General features: G+C 38.4%; 1 protein-coding gene across 1 annotated transcript in view; it reads right to left on the reverse strand.

The window, feature by feature from the left end:
* Nucleotides 1-23,903, reverse strand: part of LOC306757998 (vertebrate ancient opsin-like) — a gene marked incomplete at both ends in the record, with an annotated part of 110,612 nt that overhangs the window by 22,264 nt on the left and 64,445 nt on the right. The window contains one exon of the mRNA XM_079243205.1: nt 7,171-7,404. Within this exon, the coding sequence (XP_079099331.1) occupies nt 7,171-7,404 (234 nt within the window). The remainder of the gene's footprint in view (nt 1-7,170; nt 7,405-23,903) is intronic.

Genomic DNA, 23,903 nt, shown 5'->3' on the forward strand with positions numbered 1-23,903 from the left:
ATATCACACTAAACAACTTGTTTTTTCTACCTTGGGACATCACAGCACAGCCGGATTTCATCTCATGCACAGCGTCACCGCTAGCAACGGGATATCAACGCACGCGGTTTTGAACATGCATCGTGGCTGATTCATCACAGAAATACCAGAAGGCAATATTGGAGAGAGAGAATAAAGAGAGAAAGGGACAGTGGAAAGAAGATTCAATATTTTTCTTACTTTTACTCGTTGGTCAGAGTGCAGAGAGGATGCAAGCTTAGCCGTTGTTATGGGGGGGGGGGGGGGGCGCCTACTGAGAAAACCTGCACAGTTTTATAGTTCTTCTTGAATAGATTATGTATCCGCCAGACGCTGCTAATCCAACACTATCGATTAACAGATTGTGTGAGCTTGTGTACATAAACCCACGTTTTGCTAGTTTGCTGGTCAGATGTATGTTAACACAATGCCAAGGAGGAAAGACATCAATTATTTTTAGAACAGCAATTGTGACTCCCTTCATTCTGCAAGGGTTATAAAGTCCTTTTAACACCATCTTGAGTCCATTAGTCACAACTGGAAACATTAAAGTCCCTGCAGTGGATGTTTTGATGATATCCCAAGATCAGACCAAGCGATGCTCAGAGAAACTGCAAAAGAGTCGAGAACTTCCTCTCAGACTCTACGGGGCTCAGTTGACATGTCAAATGTTGAAGTTCATACCAGTACGATTAAAAGAAGACTGGTGCGGCTTGTTGGAAGAGCTGCCAGACATCGGCTTCATTGAAATACTGAAAACAGTTGTTTGACAATGAAAAGAAAAAAAAGAACAAATGACCTCTTGTTGAGCTGAAAAGGATTATTTTTTGTCCTCTGCACATTTGTTTGGCATGTTTGACATGCATATCTAGTGGGTGTGTTTGAATGTAGGCTTTAATATAAATAAATTTCATTTTCAATTCATTCTCAAGTCCAGGCTTTCATTTTCAAGTTTAAAGGTGAAATGTTGAACTATAACCATGAACTGTTCATTTTAACCTGCGAGAACTGAACTGTAAAGAAGTTCATGAGAAGCATGAAGTTACACCGCGCTGTCTTCAGCCAATCACAGAGTCCCTCGGACTCCTGGTGTGAACACACACCACGCAGCCTGTAAAGACCGTTAAGAATTTGACTTTCACTCGTCTTCATCTTAATGAGAAATCTGTCTCCACAAAGGAATAGTTAGCTACCTAAAAGACTCATCAGACTCATGCGATTGTTTTTCTGTGGACTTTTAAGTCGTGTTATGTCTTTTTAATTTTCTACAAGGAAAATGCATCAAAACACCAACAGCATTTAAAATTCCCTGCTGTCTTCATATGAGCTCAAAATGCATTAAATTATAATTACTGATGTTTTGATCATTCTAGTTAAAATCATGAAACAGAAGCACATTTTTTTTTCCAGTCTGGACGACTAAAACTGAACTTGGAAATTTCTAATGAATCCAGCGACCGGATAGGTTTTCTCTTTGTCCTTTATCAGGTATAAATATGATGTTAAAGATCCAGCATCACATTTGACAGAACTAAAATGAATCTTTCATGTGTATCTCAAGAATACACCTCTAACTCACTCATATAACAAAATACACAGCTGTAAGTCATCCGATGTCTTCATGCTGTAATGAGGCGATGATACTAATCCCAACTTTCTCCCTCGTTCCTTTTTGCTTTGGCTGCACAGTTATTATTGGTCTAATGATGTCTGCTCTTTTACATGAACATGAACATATCCAGAGCCATAAAACCCAGCTGACTGACTGAGCTGATAACCAGCATTTGGTGAGACTCCTCCTGTTTGGGTTGATTAACCAGATCACTTCCAGACAGCCTGGACCCACTGAACACACTGTTTTACAGAATCAGCCTCAAACAAGAACTAGATTGTTGTTGTTCTTTTAATTGTGTCCTGATTCAGGTCCCAGTGACCTGCAGGTTTTCCCAGCGTCCCTGCTGGAACACACCAGACTCAGACTCAGACAAGCTCTGCACACGTCTGCTAAATACACATTGATTTGAATCAGGTGTGTTGCAGCTGGGATGCTTGGACAACCTGCAGGACTCCGGTCCTTGAGGACCTGGATTGAGGATTCCTGTCATGATTCATTTAAAAAGGATGTTATTTCCTTTTCACTTCCACAAGCTGCTATCAACAAAACCCACATCAACATCGGGTGAACACACCCACCCAGACAAAAAAATAAAGAATAAAAATGTTTATGTTGCAGCATAAGGTAGAGAAGCTGGCAAACTGCTTATGTGTGCTGATGCTGCGTATATGTCATGTTGGGTGTGTTGTAAATACTAGCTGTCGACAGGGAGAGGTGTTTGTGTCTCCCTGTTGGAGTCAGATATGTGCAGAGTTCTGCAGCTGCTGCTGTCTTACACACCCAAAACATTTTATAAAAGCATTTCATTGCTTTATGCTTAAAGTTATGAAGCCACTTCAGAAGTAGCTGTAGTTTATTTACATTTAATAATGATTAAAAAAAAAAAAAAAACCTTCTGTGCAGCGTGTCTTCTGTGCAGCGTGTGTGTCATAATGTCTTTGTGGCTGTTTTACTGAGATCCTCCCTAAGCTGCTGTTTCCTCACATCAGAGCCGAGCCAGATGTTTTGTACCAAATATGTTTTTAAACTGATGTTTCGGATCAGGAGACAGATACTAGAAGTTAGGTTACGTTTACACAAACAGAGCGGGAGTTCAAAAGCAGTTTGAGCAGCTTTTGTATGAAAAATGCTGTCAGTAAAGTTTAGCTTGATTTGATGTGATCATTAGGAACATGAAGTGCTGATAAACTGAACAATAAATGAATCGCTTTTATCATTTCAAGATATTTTTGCATAGATGCAGAAAGGGTTGATATCACCTGTTCAGTTTCTGATCACTATGACGAAGACATACATCATCCTTTTCTGGTCATGTGATCTATCGTCTACTTTTTGGCAAAATGAGTGGGCGCTTGTTTTCCAGAAAATCGATTTCCACTTCACCCTTCTTTGCCAAATCAGACCAATGTTACATTGTCAAATTAATTTTGTTGCTGGCAAAATTACTTTGATTATTATTTTGTTATTTGTTTAAGACTTTACATTTCCATAAATGTAAATTCTCAAACAAAAAAAACCCTCATTTTGAATATTTACAAAGGAACTCAAACAATATCTCACAACAAAATATTCTAAAAATAAGAAAGCTGTGAAAACCACTGACTAATATCTGCTGTTCAACATTCATTGAAAAGCGTATACTCCTTTGTATTATATACTCTCTGATTCCGTATCGCTATCCCTGCATAGTGGGTTTGAGCAAAAGCTTTGAGGTGCATTTACATCAGGATAGTCCGCTAGACTTTTAGGCGGGTGTATCCATTCAGACGGAGATTCTGTTAAAGTTGCACTATGGTCAAATGTGCCAAACCTTTACAGTAATTTATCACTATTCCACCCAAAGGTGGCGCTGCACTGGTATTTAGCAAAAGAGAGAAAAAGACCCGCATGAAGAAGAAAACGAAAATATCGCTGTTTTGTGTTTTTTATATTGTCTTATGCAAGTATACTGCAGAAATACACTGTAGCAATGACTGCCATATGAACAACAGACAAGGCAGAAGACTCTTAACACGATCGCTATGTATTTAACCACAATGCAATGCAACGTCAAATGCAGGAAGTGACTTTTTTTGTAGTCTGCTTCCTGTATTTGATCTGTTTGAAATGGTCGAGACCTGTGTTTATAGGCGGGTCGAGTCCGCTTCCTTGGTCTGAATCAGAATTTTGTTTGGTGCATCCACATTTCCCCAATCGAAGCGGACTTTCCGAGCAAACGGACTCTGATTCGAATCTAAAAGGCTGATGTGAATGTGCCCTTACTGTGAAATTGTTTTCCACCCTTTTTTTTGTTTCACTTTATTCTGTGTTTTACTGAATCCAGACCATCTGTATTGTGAAACTGCTTGCAGTCAGCGTAATTCACTTGTAACTTAGCCAGTGATTGGATTGCTACTTGACCCCCGTGTGAAATGCAATACGGTCGTATTAGCTAAGTTACCAAACAATACAAGGCAAAACTGGTTATTTCAAAGAGGGACTCCCAGCTAAGTTCCTCAGAAACTGTTTACAACTTCACGGTAAAATTATCCATTAGTGTGTTTAAAAAAAGCCAAATACAACAGAATAGTACTTCCTTAATCCTTAAGGAGACTTGTTTTTAGATGAAACTATTGTTAAATGCAGTTTATGGATTGTCAAAGTTAACTGCTGAAATAACATCAGAAACTATGTTACATCACTATAGCAACATTAAAATTTTCTGGCTTCAGTTCTTTAAATGTAATGCAATAGATAATCATTATTGTTTTAAACTGTCTTTTAGCGCACTCAGCAAATGTTTGTTAGCTTACATAGCGTTTAGCTAATGCTAATCTTAGGCGTCAGTGCTAAAAACATCACCGCAGCATCATGATGTGTATTTGCTGTGTTCAGAGAAATGTAGACAAACTGTCTACGATGGCGACTGACGGATATAACACATGTTCTGTTTTAAATACAGTTCCCTTGCTTCTTCTGGGGCTGTTGTTTTGTATGTACAGACCCTGAAAATCTCCATCCATTTCTGACCCTCATAAACTCACATTTATCTGAAAAATTGAGTCAAAAAATTGGGTTTGGATTTTACCGGAGGATCGGCTTTGAGCCCATTTCCTGCAAATCTTTCATCCAGCAGTGCAATTCAATTATCCAAGCAAGGTTCATGTTTCTGTCTTCTCTTTCCTCTCTTCATCCACCACCCTTCGCCTCTAGAGTTGCCTGTTTTCAGCTACACAAAACTAAATCTAACTGGTCAATAGCTTGTCCTATACGGAGTCAAAGGAGGTACGTTGCAATATACTTCTTCACATTCCCTATGTCAAATACAAGAATTTTGCTAATTACAGTCCTTTAATTAACATTCCCAAAGTGAGGAGCAGGCATAGACCGCTGCTTGAGAGCGCTGTGCAGCAGAAAACGGCTGCCATGCTGCAACATGGTTCATGAAGCAATCTATTTGACTGCCTGATGGAAAGCTGATGTGTAAAAATCAGCCAAAAAAAATCTAACTTGAACTTAATTAAAGTTGCGAGGTTTCAGACTTTGTCAGATGACCAAAAAATAGAGCTTTTCTGAAACTGAGCCACTTTAACAATTTGATGTCCATGATACAATTCTCTCATAAAGAATTAAATTAAAAGTAAATCCAAAGTTACAAAAAGATATAAAACTGCGATATTTGTTTTGTCCCGATTCGATTAAATCACATTGAGGGTCAATCTGTAACAGATCTGAGACCACTGTGGTGCTTCACGTCTACAATTCATCATACTCATGAAACAAATATGGCAAAATGAATCAGTCGTTAAACAGTTCTTGCCCTTTTGACCTATTCTTTTGTAGCAAAACTACAAAACTATTCTTCCCAGTGAGGCAACAAGGGTCAGTAAATCTGATTTACTTTCACTAAAGACCTTTCCTGGAAATATCTTAATGTAATTTTCAGGAAGATGAATCTTGGATCTGTTTCAGCCATTGTTTTATCTGCTCCGTCTTTAATCTCAGCTGGATCCGTAGCTGCTAAATAAAAAAAAGCTCCACCTTAATAATTCAACAAAAACATGTTTGTTTCCACCGGCCACTGGATTTACACCTCTTTTAGGGTCTGCCTTGATTATTTGAGTACAAAGGTCCTTGGTCCTTAATCAAACATTCAGGAAGTATGAGATAGTTTATAATTAGATGTAGCTCTCCACAAGTGTGCCACTGGAGCCATAGATGTGAGGAATTACTGAGAAAACATGTCTGGATGTTGGAGATCATTTCTCAACCCTGCCGGATTTTTGGCTTTCATCCTGTCTCATGTCTCTTTGGCCCTCTGGCCATAAAAGCTTGAGCAGGACCGTGCTGTCTCATTTATTAGTTGACAGACTAAAATTGTCTGTATACGTCAGCTTAAGATAGATTCACAGTTGTGTGAATGAACTTAGCTTGAAAAGTTATTTAAATAATTAAGGTGGATGCATCATAGTCGAGATAAGATGTGGTTATATGCACGTTGATGTTTGGTTTTTTTCGTTTTGATGTATAGTTGACATTGTTTGAGTCCCTGCTTGTGACTAAACCAACTGATTTATTTATAATTTATACAGAAAAGTGTTCAAATACCATATTTAATGCTAAAAAATTATGTTTAAATATGATTTGTTTAAAGTTTATCTTTTATCATCAATGTTGTGTGTGTGAATATTAATTATTGCAGTAAAGGTTCATCCTCTGTGGCCTCTTCCTGTCTCGTCGTGCCAGGTAAACCTGTTGGTTCATTATACATCATTTTCAGTTTCCCACACCACCAACTAATAATGGACGTTATGCATGTTGCCATGGATTTTTATTATTTATTCAAAGGAAACTTTTCATGATTTAAACCAGAAGAAAAAATAAAACATGAAACTTTCAATATGAACCACAACTATTTGTAAAGACCACAGGTTAAAGATGACATCACCCAGAGTGACTCATATTACACAAAGTAAGCAAGGGTCAAAATTAATTGAGCTCAAGAGGGATTTTAATTATTAAAACCTTATATCATGTGTGTTTTGACAACGCAACAAAACTACAACCCCCACTAACCTCCCCCCCAACCCCCTCCAGCGAGTACCACTAATTGGAAAAAAACACAAACGAGTGAATTTTAGTAGATTTCTCTCGTGTGACTCTTATGTATATCTAAATGGCAACATTAAGTACAAGGATCCAAGTTATAATACGTTTCTCTTACTGCTGTTTTGTAGAAGCCATTTAATATCAATTTGTTTTGAAACTTCAGTGGTTTTTGTTCCTCAAGATGCTCATGTTTAAAGTCACCTCCTTGTTCCTCACACACCTACCTGTACATAATGTAAATTATTCAATGTCACTGCAAAAATACCTGACAGGGATAAAAAAAAAAAAAAAAAAAGAGAGAAAGAAAAAGAAAAAAAAAACACCACCAACATTATATCAAACCACCTTGAAAACAATCAAAAAGACTTGAGTCAGATGGCAGGATGACCATCGCCCGCTTCTGGTGACAGCAAAAGATAGAAGGTTATGACCTCAGCTACCTCTCTTACCTGTTTATTCATGAAGACATAGATGACTGGGTTGATGACTGTGCTGGTCTTGGCCAGAACTGACGGGATGATGCTTGCCTCGGGGGTGACCAGGCCAGGTGGCCCGAAGGTGGCCAACATAGCCATGATCCCGTATGGCAGCCAGCAAAGTAGATAACAGATCACCATAATCACCACCATGAATAACACTCGCTGCTCGCGTTTTCTGCTCATCGATGAGTTGATGCCTCTCACCTGGAGACATTGAAGAGAAAGATATGGAGAAAGAACATTTAGACCTTTAGAGTTAGTAATCTCTCATGATGACACAATGTGTTTAGACTTATGGGCTTTGGCATCAGTATTTCTCTCTTGAGGGATCTGAAAGGGAGTTTGTTAAAGGAGATAACTGAGTCAGAGAAAAGAAGGTCAGATGTGTTAAAGGAAAAGAGGTTTGCAAATTGAAGAAAGGAACAAGAAAGAGAAAGTGGAGGAGAGAGGGGATGTCATATGGACATCTATTAAGGACTACAGTCCACAAACAGTGAACAACAAGAGGATAAAGGAGAATGTTTGTTTTCCTCATGCAACATGTACAGTGAACAGGATACCTGTTATTGGGTCAAAGAACTTTCGTGGTTTAGAGATTTTCATGGTTTTGTTGCCATGAGTTTCTAATTCTACCTCCTGGGGTCTCCCAAGGCAAGCAGATTTTGGGTGAAGATTAAAACAAATGCAACTCATTAGCACTCTCTGCAAAAGGGAGCATGAAAAATAGCTTCCCTGTCCAGGACAGTAAAACTAGGACATAACCCTTGGGCCTGACTTGGGGGTCAGAAGAAAAGGCCACATGGGACAACCACCTACCTTGCCCATAACAGGAGTTTAGGGCAATGCCTCTCAGGTAAAAAGTGGGGATATTCTGAGCGCCCCAGATTGCAACATGAGAAAAGGGCCACTGCTACATGGAGTAGTTCCTAACTCAGGGGTTAGGAGACAGGGCTAGTAAGAGAGGTTGAGAGACAATTAGTAGATATAGCTTAGCTCACTGGTTACAATGGGTGTTGATTTCAGAAACAAAAAAGTATCCTTGTCATGCACCTTTGTCAATGTAATAGACAAAGGTGCCCTTCTTACAGAAAGTGGACAAGGTACTGGAGATGGTCACGTCTTCAGAACTCATAGTTCTGCATAAAGTCTCAGACAATCCTTCAGGCTGGGAGTGGAGTTACTGAAAGGAAATGTGAGTCTGGTGTAAACCTGAGGGGTAAATTGTTGTCAGATTTCAGTACTAGCCATGGTCTGTCTACAACAAGAACTATGTGTTTGTGACGGCCCCACCATTGTTTTGACTTTAGTGATCTCTGCGTGTTTGCAGGTGCCGTCCTAATCAGTGGCATGAGCCACACCTGGGCCCGGTGTGCTCTGCCACAGTTTAAAAGCTCCATCCAGCCTGAGCTCAATGGTGTCCCAGGCTTGGGCTGGGAGATCACGTTTGGTTTGGTTTGGTTTGGTTTGGTTTGGTTTGGTTTGGTTTGGTTTGGTTTGGTTTGGTTTGGTTTGGTTTGGTTTGGGTTGGGTTGGGGTTTGGGTTGGGTTGCGTTTTGGTTAAGTTCCTATTTTTAAACACCCTCTTTTGTGTCTGCCTCTCCTCTTGGTTGCAGCCTTTTGAGCTGGGCTGTAACGTGATCAAGACAAAAGGTTCTTAATAAATGTACATTGTACCAGACTGCCTTGGACCAAAGGTAAATGATCGACAACAGTTGTGTCCATTGATCTGAGGCTAAAGGTTCTGAAGATTTGTTAAAAAAAAAAAAGAAGGTAAAGAATAAAGCATAGTCAAAGATTTATAATAAAATGAACCTGGTGGTGCAATTGACAGAACTTGGGCTTTACTTGCAATAAATATCTTTTTAAATATGAAGTCACTGTTTATGTTTTCAGGTCAATATTATTAAGATTATTCTATTGTTGATTTAATTTCTTTTTGGAAATAGATTTTACAATGATGTCAGGTAGGAACCAAAGTGCCGTTACTTGTTGCACAGAGACTTTTTGTTTTGTCCACCTGCTCTGGAAGCACAAGGCAGAAGAGTTTTTGTTTGTTTGATGAAAGTTGATGTAGTGTGAACATGAAGACTTGTTCTTTATTTACATCTTTCCCTCTTGAGTTTGTGCAGCCAGTGAGGTATGTTTACTTGTCTTTAATTATGTGCATTTATAGAGCACTTTGATATGATAAGTAATGTCTTTTTTTTATATTTCTGTGTGTTGACAGCTCAACGGTGGATTTGTTTATGTCAGTCAAGGTGTAGCTCAATAAATTCATCCGTGATTAAAGAACTACGGCATAGTGTATGTCCCAGACGGAGTGACGGGGGGTGCTGGTTTCTGGTTTCAAGGAATATCATGGTATAAATACCATTACATTTTCCATCATACCGTGATTCTGTGATACTGTTATACTGTGATTCTGTGTCTGTGGAGGGTGTGCAAGTCAGGTGTACCTATGCACAGGTGTGTATGGGCACTCCCCCGTGGTGTGTGAGTTATGAAGATGGCGAGGAGGTTGGATGGCGAAGGCATTGTTTAACTAAAGTAGGTTGAATTTTTTTTTTTACCTTTTATATTTTGCATTTAAAAAAACAATGTTTAAAAGCATAGTCATAATACCACGGTATACCGTAGAAAAAGACATTTTTTTGCTCAACGCTATCATACCATCAGAATTTCATACCAGGGAATGCCCATGGGGATAGTCTACCAAACTCTGTAGTAGGCTTAACCTGGGCAGAAAGAAAGTAAAGGACAGAGGACCTTGTCTGGAACAATTTATATAGCAGCTTCCGAAAAAGCCTTTCTCTGATCCTAAAGGAAGTTTGGAACATGGATTATAAAGCTGTTCTTGGTGTTTGTTCTGGCAACAACTCAAGGACCCACGCATGAATGTCAGGGGTGTCTGAGGAATGATAGTTTTCAACAACTACTGGCTCATTACCAAGGAGAAGGCATAGTGACAACAGATGCTAAAACATGCTATATAAAACTATCATATTGACAATTGGGGAGGTGGTTTCCAATTAAGATGTTAACTACATTTTCTTTTCACAGGTTGTCAAATGCGGTACCCACTGCAGTGTACCAGGGTTTTATGGCTTCAGAGAAAACTTAGAATAAGGTGCTGAGAAAGAGGATTTCATGGGACAGGAAAACCAGGGCAACGTCTTTGTCTGTTATGTTTGGATGCATTTGCATGCACACATGCTTAGATCAGAACATTGCAATTTATGGAGTGTGCGGTGTAAAGATCATACAAATCTGTTTGTAGAAGATGTCCTTGTGACACCATGCAGGAGGACCTTCAGTGCTTAAAACATTTGCTTACCTATAACACTAGAAGTCACATGCTTCACTGGTGCTTATGGTTTTTGAGACTTTGGTGCTTAGAGGGTTAAATTAAACTTGTTTGTTCATTTTGTGTGTGTTCGGAAATGGAAATTTGGATAGACACAACCTATGTCATTGTTTGATTACTTTTGTCTGTGTTCTCATCAAATTGTGGCATAATGATGTTGGCATCGTTTACATCTAACAAAATGCGTTGGTAAGCTTTATTTGATCTTAATTTCATGCTAATTTGATGAAAAGTAATAAAAAAAAGAACATGAAGCTGGATTTGACTAACACAAAAGGTTAATACACACACTCTTGATCTTATGGCCACACTCACACACTGCCAAACACCTTTACGCTGTCTCCATGTGTAGCTGCGCCTGATGGCCACGTCTACGGCTGTCAATCAACTTCAACACCAATAACACACTCGCTGGCAGTGGTTTTTCTTCCAGCAAAACCTCCAGCTGTGGCAGGTTTTATTTCTTATTTTTTCATAGAGGGTTATATTCTATGGAACAGATATGCTCTGCAAACACAAGTAAACACTTTAAGCATAAAAAAAAAGAACTCCAAGGCGCCAGTTATCAGACATCATCACTCTTGCAACAGCTTATCAGGAAGGAAAATATGCTTCGCTGATTCTGCCTCTCAGCTAACCTCTAATTTAAACCTCTATGTTTGCACTTGTATATTTCCATTACTACACACTGATTACTACCGCTCCGTTCATAATGATGTTCTCAAGGTATACATGTATTCATAAAAGCTACTGGCTGCTGTGATTGGCTGGTGTGAGTTTCTTTATTATGCAGTTTACCTTATATTCATCCACATGTAAGTATACACATTACTGAGGATGGCTATGTTTTGATTCATATTGTGGCATTTCTATTCATATATAAATCAATGTACATTTGCCAGTCAATTTATCTGGAAACGCTTGCTGGTAGTCGCCCAGTTGGAACCCTTTTATCCATCAGAACTGCTTTAATTTTGGTGGCATAGAATCAACAAGGTGTTGGAAACATTCCTCAGAGATTTTGCTTCATATTGGCATGATAACATCACACAGTTGCTGCAGATCTGGTGACTATGGAGGCCATTGGCGTTCGGTGACATGGTCTGAGCTTTGTGACATGGTGCAGTATCCATCAGAAGATGCTACACTGTTGTCAGGCAGTATGCTATATGCTCAGTTGTTTACCAAAAAAAAAAATCCCAAATGCTATGACATCACCAACACTGTCTGAGCTGCTGATCTACGGCGGGATGAAAGCATGTTTTCATGTTTCCCCCAAATTATGATCCTAACATCTTAGGGTGCATTCACACCAGAAGTCCACCACTCGCTCTGACTGGGGATTCGGTCCAGTTGGGGAGGGGGGCATTATACCGGACTGAGACTGTGTTCACGCTGCACTTCTTAAATGAATCAGACCTTTTTAAAAAAAAAAAATGTTTGACTCTTCACCATAGGTAAACAAGTAATGGAGCTGCATTAGCCCATGATGGTCTGGTTGATCAGACTTTCATGTTTTCCCCATGACTTATTTCTCCAGTCCAGAGCCATCTATAATCCCACACACATAAATTTTGCTTGTCTTTAACCGTGCAGGTAAAGATTGCCACATTCAAAAAGTCCCTTAAAGAGCATGTTGCTGGTTAGAACCCCCCCCCCCCCAAAAAAAAAAATCAGTAGAAAAAATATTATAGGAACCAATGTTGAATAAAAGCACACATATGTACACTATTTTGGGCTTTTGGAGTAATTTCTAATAGAATTTTACTACTGTGTCTAAACCTGCATGTTTAGATGTTGTGTTGAAAAAAAGCACCCCTGCCATGAAAAGCACCCATCTGAAAAAAGCCCAGTAACAACATCTCACCTGTAGACGGAGTGTATTTCTTCTTTTTAAGAGTAATAATGAATACACACCTTCTACAGGTGAGATGCTGTTACTGCGCTTCTTGCAATTGGGTGTTTTTTTTTCTACAATATTCAATATTTTTCTACATATTCATGCAAGGGGGTTCTAACCAGCAACATGCTCTCTGAATCCTCTTTCCACTTCATCCTGAAGTTCAGTTTGAACTTAAGCAAGTTGTCTTGACCACATCTACACGGCTAAAGGCTTCGGGTTGCTGCAACGTGTTTGGTTCATTAGTTATTAGTTTAACGAAAATGACTGAAAAGGTGCATCTAATGAAGTGTGTAGTAAGTCGGCGAGTGCTGAGTGCACTTTATCAGACAGATGTGTTTGCTTTTCTTCTACAACAAGCCACAGGGACAATAAGTGCTTTTGTCTTGTAGCACACTAATCAAACCAAGCCACTGTTCGACAGCTTCTTTACGCCTGGTTCATTAACACCCAGGAGGGTTTTCCATAACCCTGCAAAGGGTGTTGCGTTGATATAAACATGTGTAGGACTTTTTCTTCCAACTGAAGTGTTTACTTCCTCATAGGTGATATGATCTGTCTGCAGGCTGGTAGATGATCTTGTAAGAAAAGTTTTGGGACTTTTCTTTTTGGGGGGGGGGGGGTGTTACATCATAACACAGTGGATGACAATAGCAGTATTAAAAAATGGAATATCTACTGTATATTGTGTTGATGATATGAAGAAATATAGAGATGAAATCTCTGTTTGTACAGAGAGAAGTCTCTGCTGAGAACTTTTACGTATGCCTTCTTTCCCACTTCAGGTCATTATGTCTTAATGATGCAGTTGACAAAGCTTGCTGCTCTCCTGCCAGCTTTGGGAAGCTGTCCCAAAGTAGACATACTTTCGTCATTTTATTGCTTTTCTGCCCAAACTGAAGGTTTGCTGAATTCTTCTTTGTGGAAATGAAAAGGTCACCTGTCGTTTAGTTTGGCTTTTACCTCCGGGTTCACTCTGCTCCCACCCTGTGCATTTTTCTCACTTTGCTGGCTCAGCTTCCGTTTTGGCCGGGATTAAAAAGATGAAGTCCAGCAGATCACAAACAAATTGAGGAAATGGAGAGTAATTGCTCGATGATTCTGAGCAGAGCTGGGGCGGCTGGTGAAAGACTAATTGACTGCCAGGACAAAAAACTGTTTCATATGCTAAACAGCAAACCTGAAGCTGGGTAATTAAAATGTACGTGATGTGTCCATATGATGGCACAAATCGTTAAAGCCTTTTCATGAAATTTTCCAAGACTACAAGCGTGGTGATGAGCATCAAGATAACAGAGGGTTATAGACGACGAACCAGAGGATGTTGCTGCAAACCGAGACTGACTGCACTGTTTAGACGGCTTGAAAAGGAGTTGTTTATAATGGCCAGCGCTCCACTGTGACACCAATACTTATAGGATGCAGTTTTTTGGGAAAAAAATGTTATAAAGATGAGCTGAACAGCAAAGAGGAGAGAGTATCATCACATCCTTTGCCAACTTAATTAAATATCTGATGGCTTATGTTCCTCCGGGACAACAGAAGTAGTACTGTCTCCTCTCAAATCTCGGGCAAAATTTAAGAGGTAGATCATATGACTGCTGTGCTCCATCGTCATAATAAGTTTTGGGTGAAATTCCTTTCCTACGAAACATAAAAGTACATTCAGATCTCAACTACAAATGCAGTACAGCCTACGTGAGTTTATGTGTGTGAGTCTGAAATAACCTGCAGATGATACCAGTATAAATGTCTATTTTTGTTCAAATGTGATATATCCAGAAGAAAGGAATTATTCTCAGTGGCTTATTTTAACCCTAAAGAGCTATAAAAAATGGTTTAAAAAAGGTCTTTTTTTTGCCTCTTTATACAAATATATAAGAAAAAACGCACTCCCAACCGACCTTAAGACCATAAAGGATTTTAAAAGGTTTACTTCCAGACTTAAGAACTGGACAAAGACAAATCAGGTCTGCACTCACTTTTAGTGATGTAATTTTTCCATGAGGGTGGAAAAACAGTAGTTTTGATTGAATGTATTGATTAATGCATTGCTCTTATTCCGGACTCATTTTTATTGACATTTTATCATTTATATTACTTAATTTTACATTTTGATGTATATATACGTATTTGTATTTTGTACGTATATATAAAGACACATATGTGTAACTTTTAATTTTGCAGTGCAATATAAACTGTGTATACTTTCTTACTGTGTAAAAGCCCAACTAGGGACGGGCACTGAAAATTAGCCTTGGCTAAAATGCTGCAGCATGTGCCATCATTTATGGAGCATACTTGTCCCTATCAAATAAAAATAAAATAAAATAACTACATTTATTACCATGTATTATGTTAAAATTCATATTGCTTTATCTTCTGCTTTCTGGTGTCCACTGGGGTCAGAAGACAGGAATCAGGTTGTGTTCCAAGGGATATATATATATATATATATTTTTTTTTTTTTTTTTTTTTTACAATAAAGTGATTCCAAATGTCTGAGAAACTCTATGTATTATTTATAACCTGCTTGGCTGTTGTGGGTCAAAAAGCATCACTCATAATGCAGCGGTACCATTCTGTACCTTTTGACATGTGTTTTATTACTTCTGGTAGTCACTGTATAAAGCTGCTCCTGCCGTAGTTTTTTCTTGGTGCTACCTCAGCTGTAGTTCCAGGCAGGCTGAGATGAATTTATACAGCGATGCTGAAACACTGAAGAGCGTTAGATTGGTCAGAATAATCCCCTGTTGGCATAAACAACTACAGCTGCACATGCAGTAAGGAACACAACTCCTTGCTCCATGGTGCTCAGTGTTCAACATTAGTGCTCGATATTTGTGTCCAGAGATCAGACTGTGAGTAAAACTAATGAAAACAGGAACAAGTTTGGTGACTGAAAGTTTAGATTCACAGATTTACTGAAAAAAGCCCCATCTGTCAAATATTTATCATGTAGAAAACCATAAACGTGTGTTTTTGTCTGTATTTGATATGTTTGCTTTGGTTTTTGAATGTGTGATTGTTCAAATAAGCACAAAGGTAAAAGTCTTGAATGATTTGGGAGTTTTGAGCAGGTTTGAAGTTGTTTGGTGAAAGAAATGTGAAATAATATGATATTATGTCAGTCTTTGTGTGTACAGACTCTGAATAAAATATCTAAAAATATGAATAAAATCAAATCATTATAGTGATAATCTTAACAGATCCAAGAACCCCCCCCCCAAAAAAAACCGAAAACAACGTCCTGTCCCCCTTTAATTACCAAATGCAAAAAAGATTCAGTTTTTGTGTTTTTTCTCTTCTTTTTTGAAGTACATAATGATAAGCAATAATTCATATAATTTAACTTGCACTTGAATGTTTAATAATTTTTAGCAGATCTGGGGTGATTGAAGGGATTTTAATGCTTTTATAGAAGTTCATGTGTGTAGCCACAACAGTAAAAATGCATCAATACAGTCAGGCCAAGGAAGAGGAAGCAGAGGAAGAAGACATGGACAGAGGAGTAAAAATAGTCACATTTATTACTCTGGTAGAAGTACACGTGTACGCTACAGTGGATGCCTATTTAAAGGCTGATTTCTAGTATATTCATAAGTGAGGATGTATGTTTGCAATTTTACCACTTCAGTGGACATTAGGAGAGTCACCCAACACACTGCCACTCACTGAAGAATAAATAAATATAGTATAAAATTTCATATGTACACGTACATGTAACAACCAACCTTACCTCAGTGATAAACAGGACAAGGAAATGATTCTAATCCATGGTTATAGAATATTTATATTGTATGAATATGACAATGTGTTATTTTATAAATATTTCTATAGACAAAATAAACAAACTAAATAAAAAGTCAAACAAGACCAAGACAAGGAAAGTGTCTTCATACATGTAGGTAAAATATTGCATGTGAAAAAATGTGGCATTGAATGTATTCATTCATGCATCGGAGGGTTAAAAGACTTCTGGAGAAGTTAAAGAATGAACTCGAGCTTTTTACTTCAGTAAAGATGTGGATATACTGGTTTTAAAACTACTAAAAGAATAAAAGTAATAAAAAAAAAAAAAGGCATGGAGGATAAAAGCTCAGGCTTCATGCTTCATCGCAGAGACTCACTGTGTTTCACCCCACCTTTAAATTACACAAAAACATCCTAAAGCCTGTAATGACAGATTACCTGTCCTACTGAATGTCTGCCGTGGACATGTCTGTACTCTGATCACGTCTGCTGTCCTTCCTGGACTGTGACATGATTTCTGTCATGTGATAGTTCGCAGTGTTGGTGTGGTTTATGTTTATACTTCCCATCCAACCAAAATCATATTCATTCCATCTTAATGTTTGCAATTTATCTCAAGTGTGTGTGTGTGTGTGTGTGTGTGTGTGTGTGTGTGTGTGTGTGTGTATGAACGATGAAAAGCTGGAGTGAAAACAAGCCAGAATGAAATCGAAGTATTAGGAGTATTTTTTTTTTAATCTAAGGAGTAAATTGTTGGCTGAGAAATAATCACTCCAGTAAAGTATAGATACCCAAAATTTCTACTTCCATAAGTATTTTTACTTTCTTACGTGACACCTCGGGACATGAATGTGAGGAATTTGGTTTAAAAGAAGAACTCTAGCCATATTTCATACTACAAGCTGTAACACATCCAAAATGCTCACCAAAAACCAAACAGGTGAGAAAAATACAGAAAAACGCTCAAGCAGGACGTGCTTAAAGGTTAAAGGACTCAGTCTGTGGTTTTGTGCTGCAGGCAAAGACTCCAAAACATCTTGCACAAATAAATCCTAAATATAAATTTTGTTTTCAGAAAACAGAAAAATAAAACTGATCAAAAAATATAAATATAAAATATACTTAAAAATATTTTCTCAGTAGAGTATTCTCTTCTGTTGAAATATTTATTATTATTATTATTATTATTATTATTATTATTATTATTATTATTATTATTATTGTTATTATTATTAACTTTGTGCTTTATACAATCTATTACTTGCCACATTGTACTTCACAGTAACTCAATCAGTCTCTCAGTCATTCTAATAAAACGGCCAACTTGGAAGAAAAGTTGCAAAAACTTCCGGCTGGAGTTTTGTGATGGTCCAAATGATTGACATGAAAATAATATCTTCTAAATGTGTGTATTGATCAGGGTTCCAGCTGTCTGTCTTCCAGTGACTCCCATGCAGTTAAAAATCCAGCCAGTCGTAGCGGGATTCCTTCTGATCCGGTTTGAGTGACGTGTGACAGCTTTCCGATCAGAGGAGACCCACATCGTGCGTTACATGAAAGAGTTGACACTGACATAGCAGGATGCAGCAGGAGAAGGCACAGCTGGGCCTGTGCAAACCATCAAGTATGAAAACTCAAAAATTCAGAAACTGAAGAATTCATGCCTAGATGATGGACTTGACAGACTGTGCAGGTCAAGAATCCAGCAGCGTGATGTGCTGAAAGTTCTGCCGCCAGCAGTGTAAAGGAAGAGTGACACGTTAGAAACAAAAATCTGGTGCAACTGTGCAGCTCGATTAGCAGAAAAAAACATATGTATTCCTAAACTTCTGCCAAAAGCATCAAATATGGGAGCAAAATATCATCAGCTTACTGAATGTAAGTGATTACATGGCTGAAGAGGGAAGAAAGCATGCAGGTTTATTCCTCGGTTTGTGCTGGTATGGTTGTGCACTTTCTGTTAGACAGACATTTTTCTCTTCCAGATGTCAACCAAGTTGACATTAAGAACCTGCTTTCAGTATGTGTCAGCCATGGTGTCCCTCCACGGGGAAAGACAGTCATTTTGCAGGCTTGCGTTGTCACACAGACATCCGCTGCAGAAATGTCCTGTCTGTAGGCAAAGCCATCTATTCTAATCACAGCATGTCACACGAACAAAGATGAATAATGGAGTGTGAAGCGATGGAGGCAGATAAACCGCATGGCATACCGAGTCGCTTTAGATGTTTGACAGTTAGACTTTGCTGTAGGCATTCAAGCTGTTCATACTTCATGTTAACAAGCAGATCTTGGGTCAGCTGAATGATAAAAATCTGTTGATGAACATATACAGTTATAAAAGAGAAAACACATCCTCCTTCAGTTTCAATATTCTATGTATCAGGAAATAATAGAAATGTCCTTAAGGAAAGAAGAATATTGATTAAGGGGTTTATAGATAAATTATAATTCTCCAAATAATTCTCCAAAATCTGCACTATTTGCTTGACTTTATACTTGTGTATGTAAACATACTTAGATTTTTTTTTTTTTTTCGTTCTGCTAGTTGACAATCAGCCCTGCAATGGATTGGCGAGCTGTCCAGGGTGTACCCTGCCTTTCGCCCAAGCGGCAACCTGCGGCGGTAAAAAGTGAAGCCTATGTGGAAGTGTATAAAACTGCAGTTCCTCCTTCATCCACTAGGGACTCCAAAACAGCAAATCCCCATAGACTCCCATGTTAAAAAGACCAACTTCACGGCAGAAATAAACATGTTTACAGCCTGGTTCAAAAATCCATTTTTGGTTCAATAGGTCAGGTTTACCTTCATGACAACTGTGGGGGGGAAGTTAATTTTTTTCTAACTCGCCCGTTTAAAAGTAATTTAATCTCGAAGTTTGGCATATTTAGGGGCGTGTCCATTTGATTGACAGGTACCAATCTCCCGCTTCAAGTAAGAAAAATGTAGAACAACCGCGGTTTTTAGTCAGTTAACAACGTGACTTAGCTTTATCCCACTTACCTCCGTTAGCTGGTTATCGATGGGTTAGCTCGGTTAGCTTTTAGCTACAGAAATCTCGGAGTTGGCTCAATGACGCTCACAGCCGCCTCTCAGCTCCACCTCTTTGCCCATATTTGTATTTTCCGGGCAAGACGATGCGCATGACGCTGCCAAGATGGCGATGGTAGGAAACGCCCACCGAGCTTCAGTTCCGCTCTTTAGAAATCTACGGGTGACGTCACGGAGGCTCCGTATAGACTCTTTATATACAGTCTATACTTTCGTCCAAAGACTGCTGGAATAGGCTTCAGCATACCCCCCCCCCCCCCCCCCCCCCCCACCCTCCCCACCCTTCATCGGATTAAGCGGTTAGGAAAATGAATGAATGAATGAATGAATGAATAGTTGACAATCACTTCTGGAAGACAAAGTATGGATGTATAGATACTATAAACTCCCTATGCAGAATCTCCCTCCTGTGCAGAATATAACAAAGCAGCACCCAAAGAGAAAATGCTGTTACGAGCTGCACACAAGCACAGTCAGTGTAGTGGTAAATTCACTTTATGAGTTAAGATTTCCCAAAAGCATGTGTCAAACAAGGTGCTGCTAATGTCTGGAAGTTTTGACTGCTACATGAATCACATGTTGGCTAAAATAAGGAATGTCTTAGTCCTTTGTCTCCAATCTCAAATGTCAAAAGTCAGCTTAGGAATCAACTCAGAACAGAGAGAACAGAGCTACCTGTGAGAATGCATGGAGATATATTGTACATGGATGCTATCTAGGACAGTGCTTCTCGATGGGGGCGATACCACCCACCAGGGGGCGTTCAGAGATTGCCAGGGGGCGGTGGGAGCAATAACAAAAAGGGGGGCATTGAAGTGTTCATGGGGGGCGGTGGAAATCCATTGTTCACTTTTGATTATTAGTCTACATAGGTCAGCGGTCGGCAACAGGACAATGATGTCTGTATCACAAGATTATATTGCTAAAAACTTATTACACGAGTTATCCGTCAATGTGCAGACACAATGCTGTTCAGAGCTGTTTTAAAATAACAGCATGGCACCTTTACGAATGGTCGAGTTAGAGTAAGGAGAGAGAGAGAGAGACGCACAGCACGTCAGCTGTGTAGGAAGCAGAGGAAGTTAGCTTTAAAAAACTGCCTGTTTATTTAGCAGTGAATGTTTTTTTTTTTTTCAACATACACAGTATAGAAATAACATGTTTTACCGTTTCCGTTTGAATAGAATTTATAAATAAATGTATATTTACAATAAAATTGAATGCACCAGGAAAACACTGATTTTAGCTGTGAAGAGGTCATTTTGGCCATTCGGTTGGTCAGAAAGATTTTGGCCAAGTTGCCCACCCTGGATATATATAACATTAAAGATGTTTTGATGAGCAAGTTGCAAAGAGTGCAATTAATATACTTTCCAGATTCAGGGTTCAAACTGGCAGCATCCACTGTTTACATTGCTTCAGACGTATTTCCTGTTGTGTTTCATGTCAACAGTGGGGTCCTCTTTTTGAGAGTTTACAACTGTATCTGGGCTAATTCTCCTCTCTCTGAGATTCAAATATGTTTACATCTGATTTGTGTTTGACTCCCCACAATATTATTATCTGCTCTGTAACAACCTGTGAGAGGGAAAGGAAGCGGCATGAAGACAAGTCAGTAACTGAATGTTTGTGCAAAATTGAAGAGAAAGTGTTTAATTTCTCTTCCACCTCACATATTAATTGTAGTTATTGGTAAAAAATAATAATATAAAATAATCATTATTACATTTTTTTCATGGCTTTCTGGCATATTCAAAGCTCATGCATACACCTGCTGATATATTTAGCATCATATTCACTTCTGTGAGCGGAGCCCTGAGTGCATGTAATGTCTTTTTCTTAGCATTGTGGTCACTTCTGGGGTGCTGACTGCTCACACTGGAGTCTCATGAAGGTTGTCTTTCAATTATGTAAACAACAATGCAAAAGAAATAAATAAATAAAATCAAGTCAGCAAAGATCAGAATTAGAAGTGAAGTCCTGCATTGTTAAAATCACCTTACTCAATATTTTAATGGTAGACAAGTCATGCTTGTCTAGTGTGTGTGGATGTTTTGAAAAATAATGTTTGGTTTTTTTTGTGTACCTGCATTTCCATTACTTTTTTTCTTTTTTTTTTTTTCTTTTTTTTTTTACCAAATAAGCAACATTTGTAAGTTTCAACAAACAATTGTGATTTGCAAGATGTTTCCATTGAACAGAGTTTAGCGCATTAGCCTCAGTTCTCGAAAAATATCATCAGCCAAATGAGATTTTACGGGAATTGCGGCATATGTAGGTAGCCACATAGTGTTGCTTTAGGTTTTTTACTTGCTGCAGAGGATTTGCTACAGCTTTTCAAAGCTTTTGTCCTATATTTTCTTTTCTAAAACTCTGAAATGGGATGTTGTTTGTTCCCCAACGCGCAATCTTTATCACAAAAGAACTGGTCCCGACCCGACCGCCCATGTCACAACGGGAAACATAAATGTGAAAAACGTGTTTCCATTACACTTCTGTGATATATTTCCAAATTAAATCATCTGAAAAACCACCACATGATGGCTTAAAAAGCTTTTTAGCGATATCTGAGACTCTTTTCGAAATGTTGGTGTTTCCATAAGCTTTTTATTGCAATATTTAGTTTTTCGCGCAATTCCAGATGTAATGGAAATGCAGTAAAACAGTACAAAATGCATATGAGCATGTCTGATAAGACTCAATCATTTGATAATGATCTCATGCACAAATCATAGTTAATATTAGAAACAAAGTCAAGACAGTTGCAGCACTTCCAAAATGTGAATGTCCTCGCAACTTCACTCCAAGGTTAGACTACTGTTGTAGGAATTTCACAAAATACAGAGATCTGGAGCACTTTATGCAGAGAGATATCAGCCGTCCAAATGAAGGAAAAATACCATATTGTTCTACAGAGCAGCATTTATACACATGGATAAAAAGACTCGCATCATTTGATCTCATTAAAAAGCCAGGATGTGAGAACAGCTCAGTCAAACGTATCATATCTTCCACAGTATCATTGCTGTACAGATATTTGTGGTGACGGTGCAAAAACAAGATGTACAGAGTCAAGGTCGGAGCACAGAGAAAAAAATTACTCTGATCAAACTATGTAATGCAGAGAAAACTGCAATAAAAGATTAATTATGCTATACTTCATAATCTACAGGCCTAAACTTTCCGGCACAGTGGTGGAAGACTAATGATATGGATTTATTTGGGAGCAACCAAGCAGTCATGAACCCTTTAAGGTTCTGGTCTACCATTTGGTAGAGGTAAATTTGCTGCAACGTCGACAAATTTCTTTAAAAATTGTGGAAATAAACCTGTCGGAGCATCTCTACCAACTGGTTTGTGTTTGTTATAACACTACTGTTTTACATTTTAACCATTTCACTGTTGTTACATTATTATTAACTTCTTTTTAACATCACAACCATTTGCTAAAAAAAAACATTTATTCTGTTCATTCTTGTCCAAAACAATTTGAAAACCTACAGAAACATCTTCTCTGGTCATTTTGTTTGTGTGAAAGCTAAAGGTTAACCTTTCTACTGTTTTACTTTCCCTCCAAGATTATCAGCAGCTGTGAGCCGAGCTGAAGCCCAACGCTTGTTCTTAAATTCCATTCTTCTGGATTATGGACCAAGCCATGTTTCTGGATTAGCTTCACATTGCCTTTTCCACAACAGATCTTTGTCACCCTGGACACTAATCTCTGCTCTGACCACTGATTCTCCGTTTACCCCTTGGTTTCAGTCAGTGATTGCAGAATCGGAACGTTTGGGAGGATGAATCGTTTGGAACGATTGTTCCTGACAAAAGAAGAACAAAAGAAGAAGAACATGTCATCACAGGGACACCTAGTGGCCAAAATATGTGATTTCAAAATATCAAACTCAATAAATTGTAAAGTTTTCATGTTTCTCGGGTAGTTTTTTTTCTGTGGTAACTTGTGTTGGTTATGTTGACTATGAACTTCACTGTGTACCAAAGTATTTGATAGTCAAATATGTGAGCTTGTGTCCAACTGCTAAGGCTTGGCTGAAACTGGGTGATTCAACAGGACGATTATTCCGAGTACACAAACAATTACAACAGAATGACTGAATCAAAGGAAAGAATCAAAGTGTTGCAATGATCCAGTACGATTTCAATCTATGTAGGTTCCCGAGAGATTTTTTTCTTTTTTGTTTTTTCATTGCAACTCTGAGTTTTTCAAAGTTTTTTCATGTAATTAAAGCTGTGGCGTGTGTTGTTAGTAACACACCAGTGGGCCGACTGTTTGCAGTGTATTGAGCGTTTGAAAGCCATCTAATAAACAAACAACCAACCAAATTCAAAAGAGAATGTAGGGCATGAGCATGTCAGAGAGACAAAGAGACAAAGTTTTGGTCATTTTTTTTCCTCCATCATCATAGAAATGTGATGCTATTAGCTAACAAAATGGAAAAGCTTGAAGCGGTAATGAGGACACAGAAGGAATACAGAGAATACAATATTGCATGTTTTACCAAGACATGGCTGCAGGGAAATATTCCAGACTGATGTTTAACTGTTGGACTTTAAAGCAGTGTGAGCAGATCAGAATAAAAGTGAGCATAAAAAGTAAAAGCAGCTGGATTCTCTAT

Source organism: Telmatherina bonti (genome assembly GCF_933228915.1).
Source record: "Telmatherina bonti genome assembly, chromosome: 7".
Taxonomy (NCBI): Eukaryota; Metazoa; Chordata; class Actinopteri; order Atheriniformes; family Telmatherinidae; genus Telmatherina; species Telmatherina bonti.